The 26,005-nt window shown below is 40.9% G+C and overlaps 1 protein-coding gene across 5 annotated transcripts in view; it reads left to right on the top strand.

Moving 5' to 3' along the window:
* The window catches only part of MARCHF8 (membrane associated ring-CH-type finger 8), a 97,628-nt gene that overhangs the window by 61,933 nt on the left and 9,690 nt on the right, over positions 1-26,005 (top strand). For 4 of the 5 annotated variants that reach the window (XM_032982188.2, XM_032982186.2, XM_032982187.2 and 1 more), the window contains 4 exons: positions 10,413-10,463; positions 21,168-21,247; positions 21,554-22,399; positions 24,355-24,535. In XM_032982188.2, the coding sequence (XP_032838079.1) occupies positions 10,413-10,463; positions 21,168-21,247; positions 21,554-22,399; positions 24,355-24,535 (1,158 nt within the window). The remainder of the gene's footprint in view (positions 1-10,412; positions 10,464-21,167; positions 21,248-21,553; positions 22,400-24,354; positions 24,536-26,005) is intronic. The other variant, XM_032982190.2, reaches the window with a different exon arrangement.

Raw genomic sequence — 26,005 nt, forward strand, 5'->3', positions numbered from 1 at the left:
AGAGTATCTGCTTGTGACTGAAGAATGCAGTATTTCTCAGCACACACCTTGTTTGCTGACTTTTGAAACTTGATTATCTGTGACTCTTGGGAACCTGCACCCTCAGTTCCTTTAATATTACTGAATATGTTGACGTTTCAAGTGTAACACCCTGAATGTGGAAATGAAGTTAATGACTACAGATTTTTAGGCTAAAAAGAAGTACATTTAGAGTGCATTAAATCTTCTGTGTTTTGGTGAAAAGACTTTTGCAGCTTTTTGCACTATGCAAAAAATAAAATTGCATTGTCTGTGAGAAACATCCATCTTGAGTCACTTGTTCACACAGGACCATGAGGAAAGGGAATGGTCCTGAAAGACAGGCCTGTGAAAGCAAGAGACATACATTGGCTTGTTCAGGTCTAAATTTATCAGAAATTCCTGAGATATGCAATAACAAAAAATGTCCTGGCTGGGCTGCACTGTGGGAGGAGGTGGTTAGTGATGGCATAGCAGGCTGGAGAGGTATGCAGGTGTTTCAAAACTCTGCCTTACCAGGTTCTTGCCACACACTGGTACTCTAATAGTATAATGACTTTTAGTGTTCACAGCACCAAACAGTGCAGAATGCTGATAGAATCAGTAGGTGCTCATGAATGATGTTGTCCTCACTACTGGTCTTCTGCCTGGTCCCATGTAGCTTTCCTCTGGACATGCACTAGTTGGCTGCATCCCAAAGCATCAGGTGAGGCCCCATGTGAGACCAGCTGTGCTTCCCTGATGAAATTATATAAAATGCTCTTGGGTTACTAGTTAGAGTAGCCTGCTATGCCTAGAGAGATTTTTACCTTTGTTTTTGGTATCGGGTTGTGTTTTGGGGAAAGAGAGGGTAGTTGGCTACATACGTGCTTTCTGTGGGTTTTAATTAAAAAACTTAATGTATGTAGTGTGTGCGTTCGCACATGCATTTCTTTAAATGACTTGGGGTAAATAGTCAGTTGACACCTGAATTTCCTGGATAATTAGCCAAGAATGCTGAATGCTCACTTAGTATAATTTTTTATTAACAGATTCATGTTTTAAAAGATCCTTGTTCTGCAGTTTAAATACACGACCCTTTAAATGAAGAGTACCTTTTCACTTAGCTTTCAATCATCTTTCTTCCCAGAGCAGTGTTTTCCTTAAGTAGTTTTGGTTTATTTCTGTGAGGATGGTTGAATGTGCTGTTTTTCTTAGATAATATTCTTTATGTGTTCTCTGATCTTACAAACAATAGTTGTAACAAATGTAATGTGCTTAAAGCTCTCCAGAACATCACATTACAAGGATCTCACTCTAACCAGTGCTTGGCTAAATAATTTCAATGGGATCTGTTGGGCCCAGTTCATCATTTACCTAAATTTGTGTGATTGTTTAATACTAAGTGAGTTTGAAATGCTGCAGGTTAGAATATTTTGCAAACTGCACTGATAAAAACAGGAAGATGGAATTTCAGGCAAAATCAAGCTGGTCTGTACTGAGTAGATTTTACTAAACAGATCTGATATCTACAAGAGCTCTTTCAAGAGCTCTTTTGTCATGTGCTTTTGGTCGTACCATGTTAAATGTTACCAGAATTCCCTGAATGCTTTCCCAGCATCATTTTCATTGTCATTTCTCTAATTGCTACATGGAATATAATTTCCCCTTATGGTCCATGCAGTCAGAAGTAGGTTAATAAGCAGTCTTAATATCTTTAAGATGGAAAGGGAGGAAAAGAAGATAAAATCCTTGAGCAAAATAGAAGCAACTTGAAGTATCAAATTTGCTTTGGGAAGTATCCAGTTTTCTAGTATTGTTTTGAATCTGGTTTTAGATTCAGGAGGCCTTTGTAACCTTGTCTAAGAGATGATTCTGTGATTCACTTTTAACAGTGTACTTTGATGGGATAGTACAAGTTGGAAATCAGAGAGGCTTTGTGGACCTTCATAGCTGAGCAGAGGCAGTGATCCAGGCACATGGGTTTGTTACACCCAAGTTGCAAACCATGCGGCTGCTTCCCGCCCTGCCCATGGAGTGCGTGCTAGCACACGGCTGGTCCTGCAGCAAGCAACTGAATCTGCAGAGTCCTGTAGGCACCAAGAAAGGCTGGCTCTTCAGAGAGTTCATCTAAGCTGCAGGCCTCCTATGTCTGTTGGCAGCTTGAGAAATTCCAAATTGTCAGTTGCCGAGAAGGTTTTTTAATTTGTGAATATTTAAAATAGCCAATTGCTTTGGCATATTGACATATGTAGTGTACCATGAGAATTCCAGCAGCTGCATTAAATGCAATTACTTCACAAAAGATAGAATATCATTCCTTTTAATCTGTCTGTAATTGCTGGCTTCCTCAGTGTTTGTAACCCTTCTTCCTATGTTAAATACATGAAATTGTTTGAAACAGCATTTTCACTGTCACACAGGTAAGCTTAATGCATACTGCTTCCATTATCAAGAAAGGCGTATATTTTTGAATCATGTCTTTTGTAGTTTGTATAACTTGTTCCCTGAGGGGAGGATTCTTTTATGTGTTGAATCACATAAGGGCATGCATCCATTTTAGGCAGGTTGTCTGGCAACAGCAAGATAACAACATCCATAAAACATGTTGGATGCCAAAATTTGCAAGCTACCTTCTTTGTTAGAAATTGGGCATGTGGCAAGTGAATATAGTAAGTGTGAAAATGAATGTAATTTTAGTGAAATGTATCAGACTGTGATGGTTTTATGCAGAAATTAAAATTTGCTCTTACAGGTGAGGCACCCTCAGCTCAGCAAGCGTAAGGCTTTTATGTCATCTTCCAGCTCAAACAATTAAAGAGGGGAGATGGAGATCAGATCTCCATTTTTAAATGGCAGCTGGAGATGCAGGTTATCCATAATCAGATGCACTTTGTGGAGCCTTTGGAAGTAAATGCAAAATGCAAAAACCAGAAAAACGGTATGTTGAAAAAGTTTGGATAACAGAGCCATAGAGAAAAGGGCCCTTTTGAAGAGAATTCTCTCCTCGTCTTATCCAGTGTATGGTTGGACTCAAGAATGGATCCAAGCATTGCATTCCACATACTCCTAAAACCAAACTGGCAAGACTGAGCACACAGCAATACACAATGAGTAAGGACTTATACACAGGTGGCCCATATCTGGAACATGTAGGGACCTGTGTGCCTGTAAGGTTTGCATAGTATCAGGTCCATCTATGCAAGTTCTAAGAGCTATTCACGAGGCAGACTGGAAATAAAGCGCATTGTGCTTCTGCCCACACTGTGGTGCAGATATAGGCAAGAGATTCTTATTTAACATCAACATTCTGCTGTGTTTTCCTTGTTCTTTGAATTTCCTCTCATTTATATTTCTTGTTTGTGATCTGCTAGCCTTCTTGACTGCCCTCCCCAAGCCCCCCCAAGGGGCCTGTCCTTTGAATTCTTTGAACTCTGCCATTAAAGCCATTCAGTCTGTTGTCTTTTCCTTTCATTAGTCTTTCTTTTTCTGTTAAAACCATATGATCTCATGATTTTGTTTCTGTTGCTGATATTTTCAGGCAGAGCTGTATGTTCAACACCTGGAATAAAGCTTGTTAATTCTCTGATGTTTTGCTTACCGCCTAGTTTTTTGCCTTCGGGTTGTTTTGTTGAGTTTGTCTCCTACTGTGTGAAGTGGCTTGATGTGAACATGAATGTGAGCAAGTTAGTGAGCTGAGTAATCCACAGTGAACTTGCTATAGATTTTCCACTGTGATAGAAGATCTGAAATCTTATATTGGGTTTCTGCACTTGTTCATGAATTGTTGGTCCCAGAGAATAAAGTGGGATCATTCAATAACAGAAGATACTGGACTAGGTGGACAGAGCAGATTGTTTGGATTCCTTTTCCCAGTATTTATACTGGATCTCCAGGAAGACAAAAAAGAAAAGGTGGTGTTATTTTCATCAGCCTCCTCAGTTTCCAGTGTCTAGGAGTAAATACTGCGCAAGAGCAGAGAAGCAAGGCATAGATGCCATTACTGTTATTGGATAAAATGTCATTATTCTTCCTTGTATTGCTCTTCTAGCTGCATACAAAAATCATTGATGAACCTTGATGATATTTCATCATATTTTATAGATAAATATTTGAAATGAGCAAGGTTTAAGAAGTTTGACAAGCACTAACGTTATAAACTGTTAGTAAGTTTATTCCTCTTCTATGACAACCTGGTGACTGCCAAAGACATAAAGGCCATATTCAATTGATATGATGCAAAATACCATTTCCTACTGAAGTTATTAAATGTTGGGTTCTGTCGGTCACTAGATCTAGTGCTGACAAAGCTCTTGTAATTTAACAATCCACTGGTTTTGACAGATGAAGAAAATAATTCACAGAGCCTTCTCCCATTTCTTTCCTCTCATTCTATCCACTTCAGACAATTAAGTGCAATTGCCAATATTGTCAGCAACCATCCCTTTCCCCAAACTAAAAGCGTATGTTCTTTTTAATTTCTACAGTTCAGGTATAAAGTTGCAGTGCAAGATTCGCAGAAATTGTGGGGAAAGTTTGTTAGGAAATCTGACAGTTATGAGACCAGAAACAATACCTGGGTGTGTACATCTGTGTGTTCATGCTCTGGTCATGGGACTTGATGGAAGAACTGAGCTTCATTCCTGACTTTCTGCTTTGCCATGCAAGGTCATTCAGCTTTCAGCACCTCACCACTTCAAGCAACGCCATTCTGCAATTCTCATGAGATCTAAGAATGAGATTTGCTGTATGAATGGGAGCAATTATTACTTATTCATTTCCTTCTGCAAAGTTTTTTATTAAGGAAAGCAACCATTTACTCAGAAGACTTTGTTGAAATGGTGTCCGTGTCACTCGTTGATAACAGTAAATGGTTTTACTAGGTATCAATATTGTGCTTAATCTATCATTGTAAAATGCAGTTGTAGTGCACAAAATGAGATTAAAATGGCTTTCAGATTCCATCTAGAAAACCACAAGTAGGCATTGCCCTAGCCAGTCTGCCCTGCTTTGTTTAACTGTGTCTCTTGTGCTGAGGCATTAGTACTTTTACCTTGTAGTGATCTGTGTCTGGGGCATTGCAGTAACATCATCATCAAAACAAGGAGCTCTGCTCTTCATTACTGAGACTTTAGTTGAAGAACTCGTATCATCAGATCAGGATCTTAGCCCATTTTGTCATGTAAAATAATGTAACATAAAAGTTGTATTGAAAAATGGGGAATATACTGCCCTATCTGGTCACTGGTGTGTTAGAGAATTAAGACTTCATAAAGCAGGTATGTTCTAGGTTCACACATCACCACTGGTGGCTTGAGGAGGAAGGAGGACCCTCCTGTGGTACCCTCTGTCCTCCTTTCCCATAGGAAAAGAGAATAAAAATCACCTTCCTAAACCATTGGGATCTGGCTTTCTGCTTGTTCTTCAGGTCTGTGAGCAGAGATAAAAATATATTTAATATTAGCCATACTTAGGACTGAACATAGGTATGTAGTCAGGGATGTAGCCAGAAGGTGGCTTACACAAAATGTGAGACTGCTTCTTCTATTTACCTGCCTTAATGACTGAAAACCAAAATGTTGGAAACACAAAATCCAAACCATTTTACCAGATATTTTTCTCCTTACATCCTGGCAAGGACGTACAAGTTGTATTTCTTTAGGGTGCCCACTTGCTGAGGCTGCATTAAGTCTACAGCTGAGTTTGGAGAAAGGTCAGCATGATACATTGGTATTGTAAGTGCACAAGAGCAGGTAAAGCTGCCTAAAATGTTACGAGTGAGTGGGGACCCTCCTTCTCGCTCAGGTGATAGGAACTTGTGTTTTGTGGTTCATAAGGCTTCTGGGTTTGGCTATATAAGTTACACGGGTGTTGTGCTTAGTGGAAAATAGATGTGATATGGTAGGGAAGCAAGGGTAAAATAACTTGAAGTGATGAGTACGGAAGACTGAGGTAAAAGGGAGAATGGGAGGGAGGTGTTGGCTTCTAGGTCTCTGAGCAGAGAAAGGTGTCATGCAAGAGTAGCCAAGAAATAGTGACAGAAGGGAAAATGAGCCAGCAAGGTGGAGAAGGCAAGGTGAAGAGCCTTGCAGGAAAGCAGACGTGAGTTGAAGCAACTGCTGAAGGAAGGAGACAGATCTGTTACTCACAGTAGCGAGCAAATTCAAGGGGAAGATAGAAAAAGAAAGGAAATTTGGGAGGGGGATTCAGGCAATTGCATGCAAGTGCATCCAAAGTTTAGAGGAATATGTCACTGTATGAATGGGTAGCAGTTTTTCTGGTTTTCAGTCATTTCCATGCTTGTGCCTTCCTCTTTGTTTCCCTAGAGCTAGGCTCTGATGGGGACCTTAGAGCAGCAGCTGGCAGTGAGTGGCTGATGAGAAGTTATGAGTTGTACTTGTAATTTTTTCCTGTCTAGATTTTTTTTTTTTTTAAGTGACTGCCAGGTGGTTCCAGTTGAGTAGGATGATTTTGAAAGGCAGGATTCTCATTCTCCCATACAGAAAGACTGATCTGCTAAAGTAGAGTGACACTTGCTTTAACTGGTGATAATTGTATGGTCCATGCTGGCAGATGTTGCATTTGTCTTGACCTTTCATTCTAGTGCAAAGACTAACGCTTTTGCAAGAGGGAAGGAGAGCTTGTTTGGAGTTATAGCTGCCAGACTAGAATATGTCTTACTGTGCAGTGGGAACATACTAGAAAAAGTCTCTGAAGACCTTTATTTGCTGGACAGTGATAGTAACATAATAAAAGCTTAGCCTTGCCAATTCTATGTCAGTGTTTATTTGTGAATAATTGGTAGAAGATCCCAAAATGAATATACTGGTGATGGATAGAGTGTGAAAAGGGAGCTTTTATTTGCTAGCCTTTCAAACTAATTTTTATCTATTTAACAGTTCTGTTCCTAACTTAGTAATTGTGCCTGCCAATAAAATCTACCTATTCTAGCAGCTCCTTTCATGGCTTTACATCTTTTTTCTATCTTAATGACTGGAAAACATATGGCATCCTTAATGTATCGCAGCATGGGAAACACCAGCAAGCGCTAGCTCTATTTAACGGCTTCCACAGTGCTTTTTCCTGAAAGATAGATATTTATTATTTTATTTGTAAAGAGAATTAAACAGCACAGCTAGACTTCATGAACTGTGCTACTTAGGAGGTGTTTCTGTTGCTGTTTAATGATTTTTAAAAAATAAAATAATTTTTTTGGTAATTTGCAGAAGCTGGCAAGAAAGCAGTGTACGTTCCTTCAGTGGGAGTGCTACTTGAGTTGTTATAGTGAACTGCAAATTGCTATTGCACAGTAAAAGTCAGTTGTTTATCTGTTTTCAGCCCAACACATTTTAAAGTCTACATGTATGTAAACTGCAAGACTTGGAGCAGCTGTTTCAAAAAATGTCCCTGATTCAAAGACAGGCTAAGATAGGGTCAGCTGGTATCCAAGGGCTGAAGCAATTTTATCTGGGTGATGGGGCTGCTTGGTAGTGGACAGGCCAATCAGACTGGAAAATGTATGAATTATTTGCAAGTGTGTATTGTATCTGATAGTGGCTATTGGGTCAGTTGTTACTCCTTGAAAATATGGCTGAGTTGCTGCTTCTCCTCATTGGTGTAAGTAGCTCTTCAGAGTACAGATTTTGGCCAACCTGTTCTAAAGCTGTAGTAAATTTACTGTTGACTTTATGGATGTACTAGCTTTGTGTGGTAAAAAAACTGAGATGTGAAAGAGCACTTAGGTGGCTAGGAGTCCTTTAGAAATATCACCAATACTTAAATATATGTGTACATGCACTCTTTAACCCTTAAGGGAGTATTTTTCAAAACTGCTTTTTTGTTTAAAAATGATCACTCTTTCAATAACAAAAACAACCGTTCGCAGTCATCTGCTGACTGAAACCTCTGATAGGTATGTTTCTAACAGTATATCAATAAAGATAATATGAGCATCTGTCTCTTAGATCCTCCTGGCATCCATCAGATAAAATCAGTTCTGGGAGCAGAAGCAGAAAGACTAGTTTCTGTGGCGCAGCTAGGAGTATGTTTGCTCTGCATCATTTATCGCATTGTGCAAATATAGGACTTGTCCTCTGGCCTATTCATTTTTATTGAATTTTAGCACATCCCTTTCAACACAGGTGCCTGTGCAAGTTCAGTCATGCTCGCTTGCAGGCATCTTCTTCAGCTGGACAGCAGTATCTGGGGAGAGTTGAGTTAACATGAAGAAACCTCTTCTCTATTTAATTTTGTCCTTAGGAATTTCACCCAGAAGTCTTTGACACCTAGGGCTGGGTTTGAGACTGTCACCTGTATGGAGCGGTATGTGTTGCTTCAGGCAGACTTCTCGGCCACAGGTCCTGACTTTACTATCTTTTTCGCTTGTCTCACATAGTCTTGCTTTGTTTAAATCCCACATGTCCCTACATTGCAAGCTTCCCCCCACACCACATGCAATGACAAGTCTTTGTGCTTGCCAGTCTGTGTTGGTCTCTTTTTGTCATAGCTTGAGAACTTGTCCCCGCCCCCTTTTTTCTTTCTCCCATCTTCTGTAGCTTCAATGAACTTTTTTTCTCTGTTGCTATAGTTACACTGCCTTTGATGAAATCAGCTAGGTCCTTCCCTTACAGTGGACTCAATTCTTAGTCATACTGGTTCTGGCAGTAGTCCTGTCCAATATTAGTCTTCACATAATCATCATGTCCATATTTTTGAGGGTCTTTACATGTTTGTTTCTGTTCCAGGAATACTGTTATCTATATAACAAAAGCTCATATTCACCTTGAATATCAAACTCAGCCTTGCAATATGAAAATCTGGCATTCAAGTCCATGGTAATTTAGGCCACAACTATTCCAGACCTTAGGCTGATTCTTGCTGATTTTTAGTTTGACCATCGGTCAAAACTGGTGGGAGGTTTCCTGGTTGCTTCTCATCTGTTCTTCTGGAATACTATTTTACTGTCTTCTGCGTACTTGAGCTCCTACATACAGAGGATTTCAGAACACTGTATTTGCTTCCTCATGTTTTTAAGAGAGGAAGTGCAATTTACATTTGTTAACTGAGTCAGTGCCCAGGACTGTGTTGAGAGGCAACCGGTGGTGTAAGGAAGGGACAACCTGCTTTTGCGAGCACATGCTGCAGTTTTTGCCTTTCCTTCTCTTTTCTCAACACAAAACTTAGAAGTTGCCCAGCCAGCCAGACTGACTTGATGTGGACTTCAGTCATTGAAGGTTACTTGAATTATAACAAACAATAAGCAGGAGTTCTAAAACCAGTGTGCCACATCCAAGCTGATCTAGAATTAACAGCAGTTGACAGTTTTGTGTTGGTTTTTGTATGTCTCCATTTGTTATATATGCAGGACTTCTGATTTCAGGCTCTGTCTGATCAGTCAGTGCCAGTAAGAACTGGAAGAGGGTGTTGTCAAAGTCTCTGTTAGGTTAAATTCTCTTGGGGAATAAAGGTGAGTTTGCTTTCTAAAATCCCAGATGGAAAGATGCACTTCTAGAAACTCTTGCCCAGCACAGAGCCCATAGGAGAAAGTAGTAAATTTACCCTTCTTTCAGAGGATTTAAATCTCAAAGCAATTTGCATCTCAGCTTCACAGACTTAGAGGAACATAGGTACTGATCTGTAACCAAATCTTATGACTTGCCCTGTTTGTAATATTTGTTTAGAAAAAAAAGTATTTCTTGTTGGATTTTATTCAGAAAAGTTTTTGCAGAGCAATTTCTAGGCTCTTCCCAGTGGAGCAATTGTGTCCTGTTACACTTTATGATAAACTGATGTTCAGAAGCCAGGAACCCTTAAAGGATAAAATATCTTAGTGAAACCTGCAGTTTATTTTCGTAGGAGATAAGATTGTCATCCTTATCAGTCAGGGTCTGCACACTGAAAAGATAGTAACAGATACAGTCATTACCGATTTCAGTTTGAGAATTGCAGCTTCTGCATTTCCATCTTGTGTCATATTTCCAGTTTAATTCTGAGTTCTGTGGTAAATAGGAAGTTCCTCAGTTTCTGCTTTGTCTCCTGAAATGACATGCAGGTGGTCATTCACAATTATTTCCAGACATCACTGTAATACTTTTGCTTTTCTTTAAACAAGAGCTTTCAATTTTAGTGGTTGGATGTTTGTCTTTAGATGTAGATGAAGCAGCACTTTCCAAAATAGATGCCATGTGAGAAGAGGGCTTTGCAGTATTCATAGAGAGAAGAAATCATTGTTATAATATTTCTCGGTTTGTACTTGCCTGACCTATGTGATTTTCTGTAAGGTAACATGTTGTTAAGCAAAGAAAGCAATTTAGAGATTAAGACTTTCTCTATGGAATTTGGATTTTAATACCACCTTTAAAATATCCTCATAACTGTGATTTGTTGCTGCAGTGATCCTGTTCTTCCTCTTTCAGAATGAGAAGGCTTTGGGGCATTCCATGAGCCGCTCTAGTAACATCTCAAAGGTATGTTCCTCAGTATAATTCAGTCTTTGATAAACTTGGTGGTACCGGGATTTCTTTCATTTCAAAACTGGGGTCATATTTTATTACCATTATTAAACTGTTTCTATCTCAACCTGTGAGTCTCCCTTTACCCCTTCAATTCCTCCCCCATTCCCAGGTGGCGGGGGAGGGTGGATGAGCAGCTGCGTGGTGTTTGGCTGCTGACTGGGTTCAAACCATGACAGTGTTTTAGAATGTTTGCTCTTACAGGCCCTGATCTTGTAAGTGAAGCATGATGCTCTACCTGTTCTAGTCACAATTCAGTATAGTCGATGGACACACCAAAAGCACAATTGTTTAGCTATGCCGTTAGGAAAAAAGTACCTTCTGTCCAAGCTAACTTATTACAATACATACCCCACTCCTAATTCTGCATTACAAATAAGATTTTTAATTTGCTGGAAGCCTGATACCTTTTGCTTACACACACAAGTACAATTGCTTAAAGTCTTCATGAAAGCACGGCTGTGCTGGTTGATCAGTATTTTTCATGGGGTGCATGAACCTCAACCCTTCGTTGCCACAGTTGACGTTGCTGATAATAGTGACTTTTAATGAGAGACTGAGTTGTTATGGTTGTGGCAAGCTCAAGTCCATTTTTTCTATTCTGGGTACTTCAGGATATAGCATGCTATTCATGCCTATCTCCAGCAGAGGAAACTGGCTGCAATTTACAGTTTATATGGGCACAGACAATTTTCACTTTGGAGCAGAAAGGCAAGACTACTGGGTGTCTTAAATAGTGAGCAGGTCAGCTGTCCAGTGCACAAGGTATTGACCAAGCTGAAGGTGGTGTTATGGAGTGATGCAAGATTGTGTTTTACATTCAGAATCAAAAAATGTGCATTCACAAAAAGTGTTTTGAAATAAATACCATGTGAGTATAACTTCTCATCTGTGCTTTTATAAAATAGGACTGTGCCTGTTCCTTCTTACCCTGGCTTTTCTCTTCCTAGAAATCCTTAGTTGGGTTTTCAGGCACTGTTCAGCAGAGATGGTAGTTTCATAAATAAGTGTTGTTGCAGTTTTCCCTGAGTGTCTGAAATTCAGCACAACAAGCCTTTTGGCAGCAGCAGTTTGCTACCCATACAAAGGTGCACAGTTCATTCTTAATTCATCAGGAACTGGCAGTGTGGCAGTGCAGTGGGAAGGACCTTGCACTCTGGCAAAGCTCTCCCTGGGAGAACTGGCAAGTGAGACATCAATATTTACATTCATCTGAAATGTTCAACATGATTTCTGTGTGTTGCAAAAGCTAAAGTTCTCAAGGGGAGCAAAAGTCAGCTTTAGTAGTTCCATGGGTGAGGTTTTCTGGTTGCATCCATGAGCTTCCCAGAGGTATTGATGTTCTTTCTGCTCTTCTGTCACCTCTGTGTCTGATCCGTTCCATGCACCTACTTCACTCTGGAGATAGCTTAGAACAAGGACAAGAGGTAGAAGTCCCATCAGTGAAATTGGTCTCCTGATTTGCCTCATACATCCGAACACTGCCTTGAACATCCAGGCAGTTCAGTGATAAGCTGCAACAATTTATTTTGCAGTCTACAGGTGGGTCAGCTGTTGCAAACAATTTGTAGGACAAAACAGGAAAGATTACAGTAGTGGGATGCTCTGTGGAAGCTTAAGTACATGAAAAATTTTTCATTAGTTCTGAGGTTTAATAGCAAAGTGCCTTTTATTTTTGTTTAGAATAGTATAACAACCTGGCCAATAAGGCAGATTGAATACATGTAAAGGAAGAAGTATGGCAGTGCTTGGCTGCCTGTATAGCCCTTTCAGAAATCCACAGAGCATGTTGATACTACACCATTTTAAGAGAAGCTATTTAACCATAATTGAGTTTAATCAATTATATGCTGAACTTCCAGATATGTTGGGGGATGTGTGTGTGTGTACAGAAATAATGATCATACTTCCTGCAAATGACTGTTTCAGCTATTATTTTTCCACCCAAATCTAGCTTACAGCATAGCATTGTATGTAGCAGATCTGCTACAAACTCTTGGCACTGACACTTGATTCAAAGACTTTCTGGTGCTGCTTTGTCATTATGAACCCACTGTGATTATTACTGTGTATCTTTCTACTGCTCTCAGTTGCACAGTGCAATTTGAGTGGAAAGGACTGAGTCAGAATTCAGCCTCTAGCCAAGAGAGGATGCTGTGTTACTTGGTGTGACCAAGGAAGCAATGCCCTAGGGCTAAAAGTAATCAAGAAAGGAGGCAGACAGATGGTGCCACTGAAAATGAGATCAGCTGGTGGAGGTAGCAGGACCTCTCTGAACATAGACCCCAAGTGTTGGGGCCAGTTGGAGCCGTCCCTTGGGATGAAGGAGCAAAAAGCAGTTCTCCAAGAAGCAGATGCTAAGAGAGGCTGAAGAGATGCTAGTACATGTGGCCAGGCCAAGAAAAAACAATCACCTGAATACTCGGCTAGAGACAGAAGCCAGAAGCAACAGTAAAAGAAGTAGGGAATAAGATGTAGATGGAACTTCATATGGTATCATTAGGTTTTTTGCAGTCTGTTGCACACTGGGGGTTGTAGCATTCCTCCAGGACCTTCTTTGCTTTTTTTGGTGTGTATATTTCAAACACTCCTTTTAAATCTACTCCATGTGAAGCATCTGAATTTCTGGAATCTTTTCTATGTTGTTTTGAAATTAAAAAAAAAAAAAAAAAGTGTTGAAGGCAGGCTGAATTGATTGATGGGACTTTGACACATCCTGATTCCCAGTTTGCCCTGTTCGAGCACAGTGATGCTGATTAGAACAGCCCCAATTGTCACAGGGGTATACAGCCCAGATCCACAAACAGATCTTAACTGTTTACCCTAAGCCGGCATTTTTGCCAAGAAGCCACTGTTCACTGGTAAGTGCCTTCATCATACAAGCCACACAGAGAAATAATCAAGCTTTATAAAAGCTTCATTCCCTAAATATAGATTAAATTGTCCCTAAAACACAGCTAGTCACTGAGAGCAGCTAAAGGAGAGATTTTCACAGTAGTGGTAATTCATGCCCTCTGCTCTCAGATAAAGGAATTGTGCTTACAAGCAGATTAAATCAGGTCACTAACAAAGCTGGTCTGTAAAGATTTATCCTCAAATTATTGATATTATTTAGCTTTAAAGTGTCTGATATATCCTGAAACTGATGATGTGACATATGGAAATATCTTCAGGTCATATGTGTGCTGTTCCTGTCACCTGTTTACTTTGGAGGGCTGTTTTTAGTATAGTGGGGAAGCACTTTGTAATCTTATTTTCATGGCCCTCTAAGGGGTAAACTTTGAAAATGCTAATATTGGGATAACAGCAAAGAAATCAGAAGTTCACTCCTTTAAAAATATAAATGTTTTGTCTTTTCTGAAAGCCTGTACAGTATTATCTTTTGAGCAGAAGCACACTGTAAAGTATTAAATTATTCTTGGGCTGAATGGCAGCCAGTGCAGACGCAAAGTGGTAGCCTAAGCTTGCTATGAAATTTAAAATCCATTTAGTCTGTTCATCAGGTTGGAACAGATTTAGAAAAGCATATGAATACACACGTCCACTGTTGCCTGAAGCTTTGATGGATTCAATGAGCGTTCGTCCGTAGAAAAGCAGTCCAGGTTTTTCAGTCACAGAGCTTAGCTATCCTGCAGACTACCAGATGACTGAGGCTTGCTGAAAAGAACTGCTGCTCGGAGAAGTTCTGTTCAGGTACATAAGACTGGGGTTAGGGAAAGAGAAGTTGATTAAAAAAAAAATAATAAAAATTAAAAAATCCTTCCACTGACCTATTGGGGAAAGGAAAAGACATGAAAAATTGTATGGTGTGAAGATTAAGGTTCTTTTCCCCACTCACAAGAGCAAGTAATCCCATGCTGGGTCATGATGCAGCCATGTTCGTAAGGAGTGACATAGTCTCCCTGTGCTGTGATAAATCCCCTCTCCTGGGTCTGGATTCTTACTTCATATAGGCATGAGGGCACCCTGTGAAGGAGGAACCTGCAGGAGTTTCCTTTCCTCTTTTGTTCCCTCAGTCCATTCAAGGTATTTTGAGGAAAATTTTAAAATCAAAGGGCTATATATATTTTTTTCTTCTCCCTGCAGTTTTTACAGGGTTTAGTCGACATTAATTGTGTGCTATAGTCAGGCTGAATTATGCCTGGGGAGATTTTGAAAGGATAGATAGCCTCCTTTCTCTAGTGCCTTCAGCTCTGGTATCTCTAGAAAAAGTTCCTGCCAGAATCCTCCTTTAGATTTCTTTAGGAAGAATGAGGGGAAGATGACTTCAGCTTCACTCCTAGTTTCTAGACATAATTTTCATTATATCCATAAACATTATATAAACTATGGAACAAAGTTCTTGTAGCAGCTGACTGCTAGTTCCTGTCAAACTGTTGCCAAAATTATATGGTGGAGTTGACCATCCTGAAAATTTCAGATGCCTCTTTCCCCTATCTTTTTTTTTTTTTTCCCTCCAGTTTTTTTAACCACTCTTCATTCTAATAATGCATCCTATCACAGCTAGAGACACTTGATTTTAATATGTGCTGGAAGTCAAAATGGCACAAGCAGGGAGAATTTAATGGTGAAGACTGGAAGTTACTGATGTTTGATCCTGCCATGTTGGTATTTATGAAGAGCTTTCAAAACCAGCCTGTCAGCAGGGCTGTCTGCCCTTCACAACATCCAGTCTGTCCGTAGGTGGCCTGTTCTGGCTATCTCAAGTGTCAGGTTAGTACATTTAGGACGGCTGGTTGGTCTTGTTGCACTGCTGCCTGTGTGTGCAAGTTCAGCTGGAGGCCTCCTTTGGCATGCATTCAGTGAAACAACCGTGTCTGTTCCACAGATGAGCTTTGGAGGTTTTACAGCTGCAGTGCACTTTCATGAGAGCCATCAGCCAAGGTGTACAGGGAACACAGCACTTGCTGAAAGCATAAAAACGCAGAATGTTCCATCCTGGTGGATGGCTAGAGCCAAGCAATTATATTTGTTCTGCAGTGGCTTGAGAGAAATGATGGCTGTGTCCCTTGGGTTTAATCAAGACCTCCCTGCCTGCCTTGAGCCCAGGCTCAGGTCTTCTCACACAGCAGGCAGGACTGAATTTTGCCAGTGTGGATGGGACAGGGCTGGGGCTGCCCCTGACCAAGGGAGGGGATGTGAATGGGGAAAGGGTGGCACAAACAGAGTTAGATTCCCTGGATCTCTTCGTAGATGTCCTTTCCCTATCTGAAGACTAGCCAGGCTAGCTATGGAGTAATTTGCAGTGGCACTTGGTGCCTTTTTTCACAAGGCCCCATAACTGTTATTTCCTTTCCTAGATCACTGTCTATACCTAGATCCTGCCAAAGGAACAGGTATGGGGTGGTTGCTCTTGGTTTCTGTGGTGTGAAATAAGGGGGGGAGTGGAGCCTGACGCTTTCACTGCCTCTGGAGATGTACCATGCAAGATAAGTTCCTGTCATATCTATGTCTAGCAGCCGCCTTGCATTCTTAATATACATTTAAATAGGATCTGTGTGAGAGAGAAAATAGCTCTTTGGCAATGAGCACTTCGAAAACACAGGGTGTGAAAACTATCCCTCTAATTCCTTCTTTCCCGTGTGCTTCTGCCACATTTGTCATTGTGATGTGTTAATACCAGGAGAGACAAATCTGATTGAAACAGAACTCCCAGTGGCCCATTGCAGATTGCAGTACTGTGATCTCAGTGCTGAAAAAGCATCGCAATGCAGGGGGATTGCTTGGGGCAGGAAGGGGTTAAAGGTAGTGAGCCTTGATCACTGGTTGTGCTTGGGACAAGACAATTCCCGGGCAGTGGTGGGAGATGTCTCCACTTAGCCAACATCTACTGTGTTTAGCTGTGTCTCTCTATTCCCCAGAGGGACTCCTGGCAGTTGGAATTGGCTCAATGGGGAAGACCATCACTGTGCTCCCATTGTTCTTAGAGGGAACGGATACAGACAGAAAGTGCTGCAATATCCAGTGGCATTTGAGACATCTTTTAGCATTGGTCTTTTTGACAGCAGGTGCAGCTACCTTTTAGAATTTGTGTTGTTCTCTTATTTTATATGTTTTTTAGCCCAGCAGAAGAGCATAGTTTTGAAACAGGTTCATCACAGTGTAAAGTAAAGGCAAAACCATAATCAAAATGCCAGGTTGAATTTTGGGTTGTGGAGTGTTTGAGTGCTTGCTCTATTGCTAAATTTGTATTTGTCTGAAGCTCCTGGTACTGCAGGTCATCCTGAGTACAAGACTTAAATTTGTGGTTCTTTTCTCTAACTGTTTGTCTGCCCAAAGGAGAGGCGTGCCTCTATTATTAAATGAGTATAGTGCTTAGTACGTTAGTTCCAGGTCCTTAGCTGAGACTTCTAGGTGTTTTTGTAGCACAAATATCAGGGCCACAGTATTGGTCCTATTCATATGGCACCTAAAAATGATGAAGTTTGCACATGTGGGAGAAAACTTTTATTTGCTTCCTTCAGCCTTCCAATCAGTGGAGGAAATCTGGAATTAAGCTGTTTCTAACTTTTTACCTTAAATAAATAATTTAATATGGTTTTTAGAATATGACTGGCCTTGTTCTTTAAAATGAGGTATAGCTGCTAGTACTGAAGTGCAGCCCAGAGTGAGATGACAGCAGCTATACACAGAAGTGCCATCTCAGACAAGCAGGTTATGTTGGAATAACCAAGCCATTGACATGTTTACTATGGCTCACTTCAAAGATGACTTTATTTTCTGAGTCAGGGTGGTTTTTGGGTTTTGGTGTGCAGCATGTAAGTACTCAGAAAAGGCAAAGTTCTTTCACCAACAGATCACAGTGTTCATGGAGTAGGGGCAGAGTGAGAACAACCAGCTATGGCAGCACATATATATAAGTATGTGTGTATATATATATGCACATACGTGCACACACACACACATATGTATATATAAAAATACACATATATATGTCTCTATCTTTGTGATGGCAACCCTTCAGAGAGCTGTAGGCTTCGAGGGATTGCTACCTTCAGAGTCACTGTGATTATCTAAACACAGGTGCAAGCCATGTTGTGACCTCCATGTGCATTAGATGGGCACATCAATATACACAATTAACTAACTATTGACCTTTAGTCCTGAGCTATTTTGGGCAACCAGTTGAACTGTATAGGGTAACTCACTAGCACATAGCTCCAAGGCTTGTCATTGGAGGTAGTATTTCTCCATGCTAATGAGCATGGCAGAAACCTCCTATGACAAGGAATGCTTAAAATCTACTGCTGCTGGGGCATTAAGGATGGTGTGTGTGCCAGAAGCTGCAGAGTTCATTACTTTTTTCCCTAGCCTCTTCAGAGCTGAGCCTTCCATGGGAGCATCATCAAAACTCCAAGCTAGCTAGATCCAGCTCCCTGTTGCATTCACCCATGACATTGCCTCTTCTTTGCCCTGTTCTGGCCTAAGGTTGCCAATGTTTCTTTTCTGTGGCACCTCTCTGCCTGATAGCTACTGTATCTGAGTCAGTAAACCCATGTAAGCTGTGTGGACTGGCCACCATCACCTGCATGCACCTCTGCTTCTAGAACTGGCAGAACTTACTCCTTGGGCTCTTGGCAGCAGCTTGCATTTTACTATGCTCTTCTTTTGTCAGTGAGTTGTGCCTCACCATTAGAGACTCATTGCTCTAACCTACTGATGTTCCTCCAGCAGCTGAAGCTAGGAAAGTGATTTGCATTAAACGAGCTCAGTAAAAGTGGTTATTTTTGCTTCACCTCGCTATCCTAATCTGATTTGCAATGCAGCTGTGTAAATAGTTTCACGAGCAAAATCATGGGAGGAAGGGAGGACAGACTGAGAAGCTGCAGGCTCGTTGAACCCTGGCTTTGGTGGTAGCCACAGCCTACATTACCTCAAACCAAGGGTGGGGCATAACTTCTTCCAGTGTTTTGTTGTTCCACTTTGTGGTGCCTCTCCAAGTGTGTTAACTTCTGATCGTATTTTGGTTGCATTTGCATTATGTATGAAGATGGAGCAAAGCACCTCCTGTTTTGAAGCAGGAAGATAGGAAGAAAAGGAAATGTGCCTCAGATGGGGGGGTTTTGCAAGCTGTTCTGAACAGTGCTGGCATTTAGAAACAGAATAGTAAGCTTGAAATGCAAATGAAATTCTGCAATTTCTTGTTTGTCCCAGCCTTTTGATTTCCCAAGTGATGAGATGTTGACACTGTCTTGGTGCCAAGCAATTGTATCAAGAACCATTTGGATCATTGAATCTCATCATCTGTTATTAGACTGTCACACTGTACATACCACTGTCTTCTTTTGGAAAGCTTCATTGTAAAAGTGAAAGAGTAGAGAGATTGGGTTCATTCTAAGCAGGTTACCTTCTGTGATTTGCTCATAATGTAAAACCTGAAACAGTTTTATTAATTGATGTGTGACTTCAGTTCCAACAATATATGGCTCTGTTTCCATGGCAGAATGCAATACACTGTTATACTGATTCAATATTTTGTTTTTAGAAGATTGATAAATATGTCTTTTGAAATAATTCATTATTTAAGTCTTAGTAATTTTCATTTGCATAGTTACAGCAGCAGATCATAGTGTGTCAGGTCTTCTACTAACTTGTCAGTCTTTCTTTAAAAGAAATGTAATTACTGTATGAACTCTTTAAAAGATAAGATATGAAGTCAGAGATGTACCTACTTTTAGGAGAGGTTAAGCATCAAATAGAGAGCAAATTTTCAATATCTGGATTTACCTCACTCTGTGATCAGCATCCTATATCATTAGCATGTGCAAGTGGTGTAAAATGTAAGGAACCATTGCTTCCAGGATAAAGCCAATAATTGATCTTGAAGTCTTTAATTTGTTTTGTCACAGTCATAACATAGTTCAGTTTGCTTTCTGGCCAAGGTTATTATCTTTGTTTTTATTTTAGACGTGTACCTGGCTGGGTAGGATGAGAGATAAGTTACAGTGTCTTGCTACAAATCAAGATGTGCGTTTGAGTCTTGTCCTCAACTCTTTCAGACCCAGCTGTAAACAGATACCTTTTTTTTCAGGCTTAGTGCACCTGAAGCATCCTAGTGTGAGGCCAGACACATTGCTCTCTGTAGTGCTGTTGGCTAGAGAAACAAAACCTTAACAGATGAGTCCTGTAACATGGAAAATGATGGCTGTATTTGTATTTTTAAAAGTAGCATGTATATCCTAGTATACCCATCTTCTCTCACAAAGAAAGAAGAGTGTGTTGTGTGACAAGGGACTTTGCTTTTTCTATGAGAGTGTAAAAGCCTGCAGTGGCCTTGTTTATACTATAGGGGCTTTTAATAAATTAAGTATAGAACTGAAGGAGTATTGAGACAGAAAGTGTATGTGTGTGTGTGTTGTACCATGACTTGAGATCATCGAAGCAGTGATGACTGAGCTAGCTCTGGCATCTCAAGCTGAAGTACAGGGCTGGGCACAGCATGCTTATATGGCTAAACACCTTTCATGACCTGAAGTCTCTCCTAGTCTGGCTTTGTGCACTTGCCTGGCCCAGGTCTGTGCTGGTTATGCTGGTTTTTGTGCAGCCCAGCGTGGCGTTGACACTTCTGTTGCTGTGCTGGTTGCATTGTTCCTTCCTGGGTTTCAGGCTTTGCTTTGCAGATCAAAAGAGCTGTAAACCTTTCATTTGAATTTTGAAATGCAGGCAGTGTTTTACAGCAGTGGGTGAGCTGTACAGCCTATCCAGCAGCAGTGGAACATGGGAGAACCCGGTTTAAAGATTCTCTATCACGAGGTTATCAATGCAGGTCTCCTCCTTGCCAAAGCCTCTAGGAAAAGTTGAGAAGTTTCTGTTAGTGACCCACAGAATATAGCAGCAGAAAAGGCCTATAATAATAGCCCATCAAGCCCCAACTCTGAGACAATGATTGTTCTTACCATATGGATTTTATAGGCTTGTCTATAAAGTGTTAAATATGCTGAGAGCTTAGCTTTATTTTTTTCAGTTAGTTCAGATGAATTCTTCAGTTATTCTACTTCTCACTGTGCTCTTGTTGGGTCTTGCAAATGCAACTGCTGCCACACCTCTACTCCAAGTAGGTGGAAGACCCTGTCAGAGTAAGAGCAGGATGAAAGGCCTCACAAAGCACAAAGAGTACTTCAGGAAATGGTCTGGTTTGGCAGATGGTGCTCATGTGCATATGCTAGTACCGTTCCCAAACAGTGTTTGAGTTTCTAAATTACTGATGGTTGTATCTTGTAAAAAAAAAAAAAAACCAAAACTAATCTCTTGTCATCGTTAGAAGTGGAAGGATTAGCTATTATGTGGTAGCTAAATTCTGACTAATCTATATACACACCTCCATCTAATTATTCTAATTACCGTATCATTGCTCATTTCCTGAGCTATTGTTCTGTGCAGTGTTTGACCGTTGGCAGGTTTGGCTCCAGAGATGGCTGCATTTGACCTTGGGGGAAAACGTTCCTGTTCTGATTACTTCTTTTCTAAGGATGAAGCTATGGCCTCTCTTCCTAGCATTTGACAGTAAAGCCACTTTCTTGCAACTAGCCCTTGAATACCTGATGTAGACTGGTATCTGACTCCATATGCTGTGTTTAACCCTGAAGTTGATTGCTGTGCACACCAAACTCTTCCAACTTGTGAGTTGCTGTTTTTTCATTTGTTTTAATTCCACTGCAGGCTGGAAGTCCAACCTCGATCTCTGCCCCTCATAGCTTCTCTCGGACTTCTGTTACACCATCCAACCAGGACATCTGCAGGTAAAGTGTGTTGTTTGCATGGCTACGGTGAGGCTTGTGCAAGGTTCAAATTAAGAAAAAACAAAACTGAAAAAGCACGTGTATGGGGAAGTAAGTGATGTGGGCGTCCCATATGAAGCATCCCATTTGTTTGACTCAACTGCTGTCTAACACTGCTTTGTTGAATCTCACTGACTGTTTGGCCCTGTTATGTTTGCCATTCCCACACTAGCCATGATTCTCATTTCTTCACTTTTAATTATATGTGTTCTCTTTTGTAATTGTTTTTTTACTTTCTGTGCTTTTATTCCACTGTTCTGCATGCAGTTCCAGTGCAGTGTTTTCTGAGTGTTGTCATCACAGTCCAGTGCAGTCTGCTGTTGTCTTGAAAAATCCTCACTGCCAGAGCCCTCTGACACAAGGGGTCACTGTGACAGTAATCTGTCAGGACACGTTACATGCCGCAAAGAGAAACTCCCGTGGGCAGGATCGGGGCCAGGCACTCAGGTCTGCTAAGAATCTAAAGCCCACCTGCACTCTGAAATTCTCCAAGTCCCTCAATGACGTGGACCAGAAGGCACAGAGCACTGGTGAGTGCTTTGACTATGTGGAGCGAACATGCTCAGAAGGCAAATTGACCCTGACTCAAGAGCAGTGTTTAAGGATTAACAAATTTCATCTTAAAGACAGAAAACCGCTGAATCTCAGGCCTCTTTCTTTTAGCAATTCTAAGCACTCCTACATCCCCTCCCTTTCCAACTATTCGAGTGCATCAGGAGGAGCAGAGAACCACAGCGCTGTACATATCCCCTTGCTGGAGGACAAAGTGGACTATGACACCTCAAGGAGCAAAAAACTGTTGCGTTACCTTTTTTCCTTCTCCCACACCTCCAGCATCAGCAGCCTGCATAAGTTCCATGAACTGGAGAGCTATTCTAGTCACTTCCAAGCTGAGAAATCCTCCAGCGTGCTGCTGGAAAGCACGGACTTCTGCTCTGATGATATGGGAGATGATGACGTCTTTGAGGAGAGCACCTCAATGAAATTGAAAACAAAAGAGCAGCGGGCACCGCTCTGTTCAATTGAGAAGGACAGTGACCTTGACTGCCCTTCCCCCCTCTCAGAAAAATTCCCCCCTCTCTCCCCTGTGTCCACATCGGGGGATACCTGCAGGTTGGTTTACCAGAGAACCGCCTACCTTTGAGCCCTCCCATATGCAGTGGTGACTGTTCTGCTTTCTCCTGCTTTTGTGCTGTTTCTGTCTTTTCATTCACCCCTTCACCTTGCTTTAATATGTGCCATTTGAAGCATGCAGCCTTCTCTCTCCTGTCCTGCACCCCTCTGATACACTTAACAAGGCTACTAAGCAAAAGAATTTCCTCTGGAGTCAAATTCTCTTGCAGTTTGTTTCAGGTTTGGGGTTCTGAGATGGTATTTTTCTCTTACCAGTGCCCAAACTGGGAATATCATAAGATAATCAGCTATGCATATTAAAAGCCAAGCTAATGTCTTAGATTTTAATGAGCAATGTGTTGTCCTGATGGTCACTGCTGGTTTAGTCAGAGGGTGGGGAGTCAGGAGGAAAACAGACTGTTGGAAAATTGCTTCTGAGATCAAATCAATATAGCTTAAGATTGGGGGGGGTTCCATCTTTTTTTCACAGTTTGTATCCCACCACACTCTTTTATTTGTGTAGAGCTTTCTGGATGCCTTAGTCAAAAGGGGAATCTGAGTGCTGGGTGATAGTGGTAGGCCTGTGTGATGTCCATAGTGTGAGGTCCAAAAAGGATGGGTGTTCTTGTTAAAACTACAAAGAATTAATCATGTGCACAGGTGGTGGGAACGGCCAGCTCTGGACTGTCTTGATGGTGACTTGTCTGCAGGTCTGCCCTATCCCAGCTCCAAAATGTGGCCAAGGAGCAGGAGTTGCCAAGTATAGGAGCAAACATCCCATCCCTCTACCTAGAATTTTATTATCCTAATCTTTCTCCTCCCTGACAGCACTTCCTGAAGATGGCTTTGTTAGTACTTGCCGATATTATTTGATTCCCCCCCTCATTGCCAGCAAAATCTGGTTTCGTACTGGCTTGTCATCAACAAGTCTCTGTTGTAATCCACCCTCTCCTTCATTTCCACTTGCCAGCTATCAGCAAGGTCGCAAGAGGCAAGATGCTACACATCAGTAAGAGATTTCAGTAATAGACAGGGATGGTAGCATGCCAGGATGTATTTCATATATACTTGGTAACTTAAATTCATCCCCTGATCTCTTTACCATCCCCCTTTCAATTCATGACCTCTTCCACATGGTTAGAAGGACTTAGTGATGTTTGATGCAACCCAAGGATTTGGGTATATAAATTGAAGATAGAAATCAAATGCCTGCACCTGGGAGTAACACAATATCGGGTGTTCTTGCTGTCTGCACAGTTAGGCTGTGAGGGAAATGGGAAATTTTACAGGGCTGATGCTTCCTTAGCAGCTCTTGCAAAGGAAGAATTGGAGAGCAAAACCATTAGCCAAATTAGAGTAGGTGCATTCTGGGGAAATTCAGTGCTGTAGCTTTGCAGTGTGGATCTGTCTCTTAGCAATTGGCACTAGAAATAATCACTTCTCTTGTGCAAAATCCAGGCTGTCTAAATTAACTCTTCATGATAGTGGGGTGGGTTGTTTCACCACTGGTTCGGGAATTTTGTTTTATATTCTATTTCAGATCGTAATCCATGAGTACCTGTACCTCTCTGTGCCTATTTTGCCTTGGGAAGTGCCGTCTGATCTGTTTATAATGCTATTTTCAGTTAAGTGCTATTGTTCTAGATGAAGCGTTGTCATTTCTTACACTGTTTTTTCTTTTGGATACTGCTTTTGTGTCAGGCTTTGTGTGTCTGCCTCATCTGTTAGAAAGCAGCTGTCTAGTTAGCTGTGTGTGTGCTCAATTATTTTGTGCCTGTGTATGTGCTTGTGCAGAAATTGAGTTATTTAGTTTTAGCTTCTTTATGGAACACATTCCTTTGATACGTATGTCTCAGGATCCTCAATGGACAACAGTGTGTGATCACAGATATTACATGCCTCTTCCACATCCTTTCTGCTTCCTCTTCTAATGAGGAGCTTTGCTTCTGATTCAGGATATGTCACTGTGAAGGAGATGATGAGAGCCCTTTGATTACCCCTTGTCACTGCACGGGAAGTCTTCATTTTGTGCACCAGGCCTGCCTGCAGCAGTGGATCAAGAGCTCAGATACACGGTGCTGTGAGCTGTGCAAATATGAGTTCATCATGGAGACAAAACTGAAGCCTTTGAGGAAGGTAGGCACAAGACGTGCTTCCCCAAGGAGGTGCTTTGTTAAACACAGATCCACTCTGAAAAGAGGCTGTCTGTGCCCATGAGCCTGCAGCCCCCCACTGCATATTTAGCATGTTTCTGTGGCTCCTTAGTAAGTCTGGTCTATTTTGTATAGGTGCAAAAGGATGTTAATTAACACTCAGCCTGTCAAATTCAACATCAGTGGAATCCAGCTATGAGAGTCAGTAGTTGCAGCCCAGCAGATTTCTGTGTGTAAATGTACATACATACACACACATATATATATGTGGATGCAGCAACCTGATTCTTTCCTTTACAGTTACATTTTAGAGTTGAAGCACAAAGGTATTTGCAGTTATCCACATTTTTTATTAAATGTGGAGTTTTGTATTACTGTTATCTGCTTTAGTTTGCTGCTCTGAGATCCACATGGCTTTTAAGTTCTCTTGAAAATATGAGGATTTTAGGTTAAACTTACTTTAAATCATGCTTTCTGAGTGTAATTTGTTTAAATTTTGTAGTGCTTTTTATTTTCAAAGCATCAAACCTATTTTAGTGAAAACATTACAGTGTAAGTATAAGGAGGTTCACCAATAAACGTGTTTTCATTTCTACCTTTTCTTAGACTGTGGATGACTGGGTTTTAGTACTTCAGGTTGCTACAACCTGTATTTTTGTTTTATAGAAAAGTACCTTTCATAAATCTGTTGATTTAAAGGATAGGTACTTAAATGCTACTTGTACTGTAAGGTCAGTTTTGTGCTTGTATCCTTTTTGTTCTCCCACATCTGAGCTTTCAATTTCAATTGGTCCTTACTATCAGGATTTTGAGATGGATGTCACTGGTATTCTTAGCACAGACAAATCTTGCCATATCTACCAAAGTGGAAGAGGTTAATAATAATAACCTCAGTCTGGAACTAGAATAAATGAGAAACATTAAATTCAATTTTGATGAGTGTAAATCATGTAGGGTGGGAAATCTGGACTGTAGCCATCTGAAAGCTGTTATGAGAAATTGTTCAATTCCTAAAAGTGACTTCTAGCAGAAAATAGAGCAGATTTCAAACACCTCTTATTCTTTACAGAGGTGTACATTCTGCAAAGTATATAGCTTAGTATGTCCAGTTGGTAGGATGAATTCTGCAGGGAATTGTTGCCTTCTAAGAACTGCAGATTTTCCCTTGGTAGCCCCATGGCACAGAGTGTAGTACCTCTGAGCTGCAATATTGGTCATCATAGGCTCTTTTATATGCGCAGACAATACTTTGCACTTCCCAGCTGTAAGACATTAAAGAAATTACTCTAGAAAATCCCAGGTAAAAAGAGTTGCTATAGTTGGCAATTGGCTGCTGTTTTTTCTGTGCTTTCTCTGCCTGGAGAGGATGAGAAACACTGTCTGGATATTTGTGCCCTGTGGGAAAAAGCTGTTGGGCACCTTCAGAAATGAGTCACTCAGCATCATTAGTTAT

The sequence above is a fragment of the Tyto alba genome, unplaced genomic scaffold, assembly GCF_018691265.1.
Source record: "Tyto alba isolate M040663 unplaced genomic scaffold, T.alba_DEE_v4.0 Super-Scaffold_1, whole genome shotgun sequence".
Lineage (NCBI taxonomy): Eukaryota > Metazoa > Chordata > Aves > Strigiformes > Tytonidae > Tyto > Tyto alba.